The following is a 10253-nucleotide window of genomic DNA, read 5'->3' as shown; positions in this document are numbered from 1 at the left end:
ATTAGTGCTACACTGCCCTCTACCAGGGGAGAGAAGAATGAGACAAACAAGAAGTTATTGTACTTTTTTTTTTTTATTATTGTACTTATTTTCCATTACAGATATACGAATGCATAAATACTGGCTCCAGGCCACGCATTTGTATTCAACAAAAACATCTCGCAACAAAGCTCCAAATGATTCCTAACTTTGAACCCTAGCTAGCTCAGCCCTGAACCAAATGACAGACAAGTACGTAAATGTTGATTTGTACGTAAATTCAAACGTTGACAGCGAAGAGCGAGTTCTATCTTTGTTTCCAGCCAGCTACCTGAACGGTTAACTCTATCGCCCCCTCGGGTTCTGGAGCTTGTCGCTGCCATAACACCCGTTTAACGTTGCATCCGCATTTGCGTACTTGTGTGCAGTATGTTTCAGGCCAAACGATGAATGTAGATTGTAACTATTGCTTTCATTTATTAAATTTCTGGTGCGTTAGGCTACAGGAAAGAGACAAAGAAAGGAAGCATTCGGGAGAATGAGGAGAAAAGTCAATGATTCACTTCAAAGCTTACAATGAAAGTAGCACGCATATAAAAAGTCTACAAAACAAGCAAGGCGCAAGTCATCTCCTCAAAACCATGCTAGCGCTACGGTGTCGCATTTAGGTCCTTATTAATAAACGTACAGTGAAGCATCTTAACACTAGTATTGAGGTCTAGATAAATATAAACATCATGGCAGTGAAGGTGACGTGGCATTGGCTCTAGTGGTTTTGCTGTGGAACTGAGTTCTGGCTTGTTTGATTAACGCATCTTCCGAACTTCTGTAACAGCAAACAAAGGGATTTTAGTTGAGTCCGAAAGAGGGGTTTGGCTTTTGTTTTAATGCGAACCACAGTGTGGTTTGTGGTTGATGTGAATGCAATCCAGAAGTGGGCTGGTACCGATTAAGTATATTGTGCCAGTTTGGTAGTCACACCAAACTAAAATTTGAAACTTTGTTCTGCAACTTCAGGATATCAACCCTTGTTGCCTGGACACACAGGATAAACAGGTTTTGGTGGTTCTAACGTTGGTGAAAGAATTTTTTGCAAACATACCACAGTTTAGTATAACAGTAACAGTGGGAAAGAAGACCAATAGGTCCAGGGGAAGAGAGATGATGGACTCTGACTCAAGCAAATGTACCAAGTGTAAAAACACTCAAAATATGCTCTGTTTAAAAATACTGTCTGATGTAACATAGCTCATGCATTCAGTAACTTCTAACCAGTGAGATAGAGTCAGACAGATGGTGATTTAACTACAATCATAGAGATATTGATGCACTATAAAGAAACTACTGAAGCGTTTGGATTTCAAAGGAAAGTGTTCTGTAGTGTTGGGATTGTGGTGCTTGTAGGTCCTGTGATCTGGAATGGATTCTTCAGGGGTATTCGGGCGTTACCAGTTGTCCAAGAAGTCAAATCCCGTCTTCAGGATGCTGCTGCTTGTGTTAAACTGAAAAAAGCAAATAGAACCATTTATGCTGTTAGTGGTTAAAATTTTAGTAGAAAAAATTGAAAAAAATCAAGATAAAATGTGGGTCAGTGACTTACATGAGCAAGTAAAAATAAATAAATGAGTAAATGCATACATTACAATAAATAAATAATATAAAAAAATAAATAAATGAGTAAATGCATATATTAAAATAAATGAGTAATTCAGATATATTTATATTAGATAAAATATTTACTATATAAACATTAAACAAATCAACTTTTTCTTTCTCCGTGTTGGTTTCAAAAACATGTTAAACTGATATAACTAAAAACTTCATTAAAAACCTCACATTTTTCTTAGAAATGGTAATAAATGATAAATGATGATAAATTCTGCCGAACTACTTTTCAATGAATAATTTAATAATTTTATGATGCATTCTTATTTCTCATTCTGATAAACTTTTAATAAAAAATATAGGTTCGGGAAGATAGTTTTGACAAATATGACGAAAGAACCTTTCTGGTTTCCCTAAAAAGTTAACATTTTTCCCAGTACCTTTTCTGCACTGAAAAAGTATGAATATTATTATACTTTTTTTAAGATTATGGACTTTCAAAACACAAAACAAGCTCATTCTAGAAGAATCACTGTACTCTTCTATGAATGTGTTGCATTATTTAACGAAAAGTAGAATATAAAGAACATCAAGGCATTTGCCCACGCACCAATGACTTCATCTAACCATATGAAATGAAGGTGAAATTCCATCTAACCTGTGAGAAGGTAGGACTGGAGGTGGGCGAGCTTTCCGCCTTGTTGGCATCTCTGACCGTGCTGTTGGACTGAGAGGAAGACCTGGTGACCAGACCAGGACTGAACACATCATCCACAGTGCTTACGGAGGGAAGCGTGCTCTGGGCCCTCTCCCACCCTTCCTCTGAGGAGGACGCGGGAGCAGGAGGTGTCGGGGTCACGCTGATGGCCACCGGGGTTACGCTGATGGGGATGGGGGGAGGAGGGGCGTGAGGTTTGGTGACTCTCTGCTGAACCGGCCGAGGAGGCGGCGGCACATCCTCGGACTCCCTCTGCCCAGACTCCGACCTCAGGTACGACGGCAAAGGCTTCTCTCCCTTCTCCAGAGACTTGATCTGGCTGGGCGTCAGAGACTGAAACTCGGCCTTCTCGCCCTCGAGCCGCGAGCGTTCGGCGCTGATCTTCCAGAAGGACGACTCGTCAGTGCTGGGCAGCTTGGTACTCTGAGAGGGCTTGGGTTTGGGTTCGTTCGCCGAGGAGGGAACGGACGGTTCTGGAGCACCGGAGAAGATGCTGAACTCCATCTGACTCTGTCGGGAAAGGACGGGCTGAATCGCATTTGTTTGCTCTTTGCTTGGAAAGTGATTATGTATTTTTAGCAGAGGTGGCCCACTTACCTTGGTCTCCCAGGAGAAGGGAGCCGAGTGCTCGTCTTGCCAAGTTAAGTCCTTGAAACAAAAGAGACTGATATGTTAACATAACGAAACTCCTTTAATCTGACATTTCTGCTTGGGATAGGGATATCCCAAAAATACAGGAGTAAGACAGCCTATCACTAAATATAATACATAATTTAAAAATGGTGAACAGATAAGCGGTTTGGAGAATCATCTTTCATAAACATAAATGATTTGTTTTGTAAACACTTTACAATTCAGAATTTCAGAAGTACAGAATTTGTAGACGTGGCACAGATTTATTTAAACTATTTTATAAATATTTAGCAAACGGTTTACTTTATAGCCATTTGATTTACACTTTTAGTTTATACAATTTTGGCTGATTTGTTTAGTAAACTGTAATATCAATACATTTATTTTGTTGGTAATTTTGCCTGTTAAACTCTAGATAACTTTTCAAAAAGGATTTTCGAAGTCAATTTTTTAGATAGAACTGAAAAAGATTTGTTTAGTAAAGAGTTTAAAGTACTTTATAAATATATATATATTTATATATAACAAAGAATATTTTAAGTAGTCTATAATAAATAGTTGATAAAGATTTAAGTAAACAGTTTAACAAATAGAACACATGTTTGTCTAATAAACTTTACTCCTTATGATTCATAAATGTAACTATTGTTTAAGATGTATATTGCTATATATTATTGTTTAATATACATTTCACTTTTAGCGACAGGTTCAATAACATTAAAACCTACATTTCCGGCACACAGATAAATATGCTAAGCATCATTTTATTATAAAATACATTTTTAATATATATATGTATTTTATATAAAAAGATATCAAATGTAACGAATATTTAAAGGCAAACACGCAAGTAAATGAATCAAATAACAGACTATTTTTATTTGTTAAAATAAAATCATAATTGTTTAGTATAGACGAGCCCTACATAACAAGAAAAAAATCTAAACAAGTCTACACTGAAAAAAGCAAAACAAAACAAAACAAAACACCTCGCACCTCGTCTCCGAAGTGTACAGTCTTCTGTCCGGTCTGGAGGAGTAGTTTCGGGAAGCAGATCACCTCATCTCGCTCCACCCGGTGCATCGCGTACCGAGCCCGGATCCGCGGATCCATCATCCCGTTGTCTATCGCCGTGTCTTGTTCGACGGGACTCATCTCGTCCCAAGTCGGACCGTAGCCCTCCTTTATCTTCTCCCTTTCCTCCATAATCTTACGAGCCATAGAGTTGATGGAGGAGAAATATTCCAGCTTTTTGGCCTCCGTGAGGAGCGGGTGATCCGCCACAACCCCCGCCATCGCCGCGGCCGCCATTTCCTCAACAGCTGGACAACGAGCGTTGACGTACACACAAGACTTTTATTCTGCTTTTACTCTACTTTTAGCTTTAAGTTGTCTTCACATTGATTCATTTGGGTACACGTGACTTTTTTGACACGTATAAGCAAATTAGAACGATAAATGGGCAATGGCTCCATAGTTTTCCTATTATATGGTTATCTATAGATTGTAAAATGTACTTTATATTTCAATATTTTTTAAGTTTGTGAGTCATATGACATTAATTTAATATTAATAATATTAATGATAATATTTTTCTAAAGTCCTTTATGCTAATTAAGACATTTATTTGACTACAGTAGAAACAGTAGCACTGAGAAATATTAAAATAGCGGTTTTCTATTACATTAAATATAATTAATTCCCTGTGAAAGCAAAGCTGTATTATTCAGCCATTATTCCAGTCTTCATTGTCATCTAATCATTCAACAAGGATGTTAAATGATATTACATTTTCACTGTTTTGTTAAAATAAATGCAGCCTTGATATGCATAAGATAAAATCTGTTAGCTTTTAAATTATAGTTTAAACCACGTGGTTTTAAAAACGACAGGAAGCATAATATTTAATTATTTTACTATTTAATTCAAGTAGCATATTTTTTTTTATTAATTTTATTCCTCCAAATATTATCACAAAAACAAAAGACTCTTATTCTGTTTTACGCAGTGCGCGTGAGTAAGTACGTCTCAAAGTAATGGCTTTAGAATCGGCGACCTCTAACGGTACAACAGATGAAAACCATCCAGAAGAAAGAGAAGAACGGAAAAAAGGATGGTTATTTAAGAAAACACACTACACGAAGCGCTGGAAAATTATGTGGTTTCAGATCAGAGACGGACAGCTTGTCTATGGTTTTAATGAACAGGTAGGAGCGAATGACAGCGATTACGTCTCGCAGCCTTCTTAAGAAACTTGTAACGGTGTTGATCAGCTTACCAGCTTTAACTTCATCGCACCTGCGCGGACTCGGCGAATGCAGTCTAAATACGAAACTGTTTTGCTCGCTAAATAATTAATTAAATGCCACAGGATCGAGTTGCCATGTTGTTGTCGTTATGTTACCATAGCAACGCCTGCTCGCGCTCGTTTTTACATGGACCTTTATCGCTTTTCATTTTACATTTTCGATGAGTCCGAATCTTTTCTCAGTCTGCAGAAAAGGCTATTAATCTGGTTGGAGCAACGGTGGAGATGCTGGAGGGTGATGCTGGGAGATTCGGCTGGACCCTGACACCAAAGCACAAAAAGCGCACCTACATCCTGCGGGCCAACACCGCAGAAGAGCAGCAGGCGTGGATGAGCGCCATATGTGAAGCACAGCTCACTTCTGAAGAGCACAGCTCCAACGCGTGTGTCCTGCAATAAGATTGTCCTTTTTTTTCCACCTTAGAGATTGTGTAGGTTTCTAAACTGTATTGTACTATCTTCTCTCACTGCGAAAATGCTCTACTGAAGTATAGCGCACCCCTTGTGAAGGACACGCACTCCTATAATAATTCTAATACGTTCATTATTATTATTATTATTATTATTATTATTATTATTATTATTATTATTATTATTAAACACGTTTATTATAAGACATTGAGTGAACATTGTATAGTTCTACCTGCAAAAAGTTTTTAAAGTCAAAGCCAATTTTTTAATGTGCTTTACAGCCTGCATGTTTTAATAAAACGCATTGCCAGATTTCGCTGTTCAGTGAGTGGTTGCCTCGGAGGTCCGGTGAACGCTATGTGCCTGTCATCAACTCAAATTTAAACACGCGCTTTAAAGAAGTACAATTATGTAAAACTACACTTTTTAATATTGGCCTGTAGAGGGCAGTGCGTGATCGAAAATAATACAGCAAGAGCTCGCAATTACGAAAAATACTATCAGAAATTACAGACGAAACCCCCCCCAAAAACAACTACAAAACAAACAAATAATAATTGAATAAATTAATTAACAATGTAGAATTAAATACATAAATAAAACACGTGTGGCCGTGGATCATTTCTATCGCACGCTTCCATTAATCACTGTATTTATTTACCGTGTAATAATATGAGTAATGTATTTCTCAATGTCCTCTTTTTATTGATGTTATATGGCTACACGGAGACTTTCAGCAATCGTTCATTGAGTGCCAGTATCACATTACCATAGCGTCTGATATAAAGTTTTGTGACATTGAGATGTTTATTAAGCAAGAATCGCACAAGTAACAGCAAAGCAAGAGAGAGACTGATTTGAATGTTTGCGGTTACACACGTGTTACGAGAAATAGACTTATAATGTGTTTGACCCTCGCTGCCCCCCATACAGACGATTTAGGGGCGATATAAACGAGTGTGACCTGCGAGTGTAACACGATCTCTCTCTCTCTCTCTCTCTCTCTCTCTCTCTCTCTCTCTCTCTCTCTCTCTCTCTCTCTCTCTCTCTCTCTCTCTCTCTCTCTCTCTCTCTTTAGTTTCAGTCTGTGGGTAGAGCTTCAGCCTGATCATTAGTGTTTAGCGGGTAGACATGAGAAAGGACGCTCGAGCGTAGCGTAGGAAACTTTATTCAACTTTAGCGAGTTTCATAACTTTTCATAACGAAACTCTCTGAATATCTGAACGGAAGAATGGAGCCGATAACAAAGTGGACGCCGACTCAGGTTGTGGACTGGATCAGAGGTAGGAACTCAGCTGGCTTGTTGCTCCTTTAAAGTAATACTTCGTTCTTTTAAATAATCACAGAAAAGAACAACGATAACTATAGATACTGTTTGAAAACACACACACACACACACACACACACAAACACAAACTTATATATTCGCGTACTATTATTATTTATATATTAATATGTTTATAAATTATGATTGATGACCACAGTGTTATTATTTAAAAAAAAAATCTGTTTTTAGTTTAGAGACCAATTCTCACTATTGCTTATTAGCATATTAATAAATTAGCTGTTTATTATTAGTCCTTATAAAGCACATATTCTGATATTCCACATCCATAATCCATTTAAACAGCTAAACCTAACAACTAATAAGCATATAAAACATATAGGCATAATTAATAAGCAAACAGGGAGTTTATTGAGGCAAAAGTCCTAGTTAATGGTTTGTTAATAAGCGAGAATTGGACCTCAAAGTAAAGTGTGACCGCAAAAATACTAATAACTCTTGTCAGAAACTATGGTTACTATGGTAAATGTTTGTAAAGGCAACATCTACATCCCTAACCAAATACAGAAACTCAGTGTTTATCTATTCCTCCCTAAGCGCGATCGAAACTGGGAAAGCTTTTGAAACTCAGACAGCTTAAAAAGTCCGCTTCAGCCAAACTGTACATATCTGAAAACAAATAGATGACAGATACGTTTAATAAAGTTATTGTTATTATTGTTTGTAAACCAGCTGTTGTAGGTTTTGGTGATTAAACCCACCAGTAGGCCTATATTTCTAACGGCAATAATAATAGGCCAGTTCTTACATTTTTACAAAACAGTGATACGTTGCAGCAATGGAATTCTTTACTGCCAGTTTATTATTTTACTGAAGAGTTCGTAGTTTATTTGAATAAGCAAATTACTTTGTGTAGGGTGGACATCTTGTGGTTGGTCATTTAAATTGGAAAGTTGTTTCGGGCTTAGCTCTTAAAGTCTTCCTGTGATCTGATTCTGCCGCCGTACCATTTTAATAGTAAAGTGCATTATGCATCATTATGCATATTGTTTTCCCCTTTAGCCTGCTTTGCATTCCCATCATTAGTTTTTGGTAGAGCAGTAGCGGATATAAAGGTTATAATTAGAAACATGACGGAAAGTCTGATGAGGTCGGTGCGATGGTTACCACTTTTTCGTTTAATTCTGGAAGTCTTCGCAATTATTTGTGGTTTTGTTGACCCGGCTGTACGCTTTCGTACTCGCTCTCCGCTTTGCTCCCGAAACAACACCATGAAAAACTTTCACTTAGCAGAGGCCTTGAGCAAATCGTCAAGGTCCACCACAATAAGAAATACCTATAATTCTCTGCTAACCAGAAATGACTGGCCACGGGATGTGAAAGGCTTCTGAGATGGTTTGGGTCCAAGCCATTCGCGCGCTCCTAAACGGAGACAACGTTTCGGCAGATGCATCTAATTATAAACTGAGCCACCTTTGAAAGTTTCGAACCTGCTGTTCAGATCCTGGGTAAAAGTTGGCCTTTGGCGCTAATGAAGGCCTAGCGTATCTCCCCTGACGCCGGTTTGAGACAATAAAAGCTGTGGCAGACAATGCAGGAGTGGAACAGATGTGGCATGCTCTGGGCTTTAAGTGTGCGTACTGATCTAGGAACAGTTTTTTTTTGTATAAATAGTTGCGAGGAGTGCACTTTAAATACCTGCATGATGCACTTAAACGAAAAAACGAGGTGCGAGATATTCATGCGCTCAACTGTCGCAGCTTTAGTTACGCAAAGAAGGGGGAGGGGCTATCACTGTCCAATTATTAAAGATAAAATAGCATTATAAAATTCATACGCTAAGTGCGTAGTGTATAGTGTGTCGTTTGTACTGCAGAGAAACAAGTGGGCAGCCATCTTTAGAAAGTTGATTTCGAAGCAGTTGTCATAAAAAAACTTTATTTTCATAACATTATCATAACTTAACTTTTTTAAGCATTTTAAGCGAAGCACTGAAAAGGGGAGGGGCTACACAAGATCTTTATCGGCCTATAAATCCTATTCACTCTAATCATATTCGCAATCATATTTTTAAATGAAATTTGAGAAATATTCGAATAAATTAAGGTTAATTAAATATAAAAGACGGTTTGTTTGCATAGATGATGAAGCGAATTCGTTGCACTTTACCTTATTTTAGTACACATTTATGTTTAAGCGAACACTGTTAAAAACAAAAGGGAAATTTGTCATTGTCTGGCAGGATATTATCTTTCTTTCAACCCTAAAACATAATGCGATGGAGTGTAAATAACTTGCAAAAAAATTTATACAAAAACTTCATTTTAACAGAGTACATATGCCCCATTTTTACAGATATACTTTAGAGTGTAGAAATTGCACGAGCAATTTAAATGAGGCTTGAGAGATGGTATTAAGTTGATCTCAGATAGTCTGACTCGACTGTATAAAAAGATTTCTGTGGACTGGAGGCCATATACGATATAGAAATGTAAAACAAACAAAATATGACTTCAAAAGCTACTTTTTGCCTATTCAGTGGTCTACTGTCTGCCACAATAATGCCATTTAAGTCTTAATTTGGGGCTTTTCTCCACAAGTACTAAAAAGCAATTATTTTGATCAATTAATAAACGTTATTAATGAATAACATGGTAAGGCGGCTGATCTTAGACCAGTTCTTATAGCTGGTATTCAGCAAACCTCACAGATATAAGGGTCAAGCGTGGCCTTGTGTTTACATTTGAATCCCTGATAGCAGCATTAGCCGTTACTGTGTGTTTACATGCTCCAATGAAGTCATGATACACCAAGCATTCGCACACAAGCTGCTTGTCGCCGAGTCGTTGATTATTGCAGTGTGGTATGTGTTTTATTAGCTATTAAAACTGTTTGCTTTTGAAGCAATCTGTGGGAAGTTGTGTGTATAATTAGCGAAACGTGACCGCCGTTTCAGCGACCTTTAGACTTAGCAAAACAAATATGCGAGTCCCCTCCTCGAGCAGCGCTTTCACAAAAAACACGTCGCATATAGTATATCACCTGGTGCATTTCAGATGGATCAGGTGCAGAAGTACGTTTGGCTGAAAATATGCCGCCTTGCCTGCAGTTGTTGATGTGATTATCTGTTATCAGCAGGACTCGTGCCGTAACACGCCTGCATACTTCAGACTGACACACTTCACTCGTACAGTAGACATGTTTCCCCTTTTCATGATCGGATCTCTTCTGTACGTCCTGGCCACGTCGCTGTTTTTGTGACATCATCCCTGTATCGTTCTCATCGTTGTGTTCTAGGTACTTTTGGGACTCGT

At 37.9% G+C, this 10253-nt stretch overlaps 3 protein-coding genes across 3 annotated transcripts in view; 2 read left to right on the top strand and 1 right to left on the bottom strand.

Moving 5' to 3' along the window:
* Positions 1-54: 54 nt before the first annotated feature.
* Positions 55-4271, bottom strand: c20h1orf198 (chromosome 20 C1orf198 homolog). Its single transcript, XM_043219175.1, has 4 exons — positions 3932-4271; positions 2900-2950; positions 2243-2812; positions 55-1481 (listed from the first exon to the last, which is right to left on the bottom strand). The coding sequence occupies exons 1-4, from the start codon at positions 4244-4246 to the stop codon at positions 1425-1427; spliced, it is 993 nt and encodes a 330-aa protein (XP_043075110.1). The 5' UTR covers positions 4247-4271; the 3' UTR covers positions 55-1424.
* Positions 4272-4834: 563 nt separating this feature from the next.
* Positions 4835-6034, top strand: si:ch73-111k22.3 (pleckstrin homology-like domain-containing protein). The gene is made up of 2 exons (XM_043220156.1): positions 4835-5142; positions 5427-6034. Exons 1-2 carry the CDS (start codon positions 4972-4974, stop codon positions 5640-5642), a joined length of 387 nt encoding a protein of 128 aa, XP_043076091.1. The 5' UTR covers positions 4835-4971; the 3' UTR covers positions 5643-6034.
* An 821-nt stretch (positions 6035-6855) lies between these two features.
* LOC122324828 (connector enhancer of kinase suppressor of ras 3-like) overlaps positions 6856-10253 on the top strand; it is a 37512-nt gene continuing 34114 nt past the window's right edge. The window contains exon 1 of the mRNA XM_043219514.1: positions 6856-6937. Within this exon, the coding sequence (XP_043075449.1) occupies positions 6886-6937 (52 nt within the window). The 5' untranslated portion in view covers positions 6856-6885. The remainder of the gene's footprint in view (positions 6938-10253) is intronic.

The sequence above is a fragment of the Puntigrus tetrazona genome, chromosome 20 (genome assembly GCF_018831695.1).
Source record: "Puntigrus tetrazona isolate hp1 chromosome 20, ASM1883169v1, whole genome shotgun sequence".
Taxonomy (NCBI): Eukaryota; Metazoa; Chordata; class Actinopteri; order Cypriniformes; family Cyprinidae; genus Puntigrus; species Puntigrus tetrazona.
This window is presented reverse-complemented; position numbering and strand designations above follow the sequence as displayed.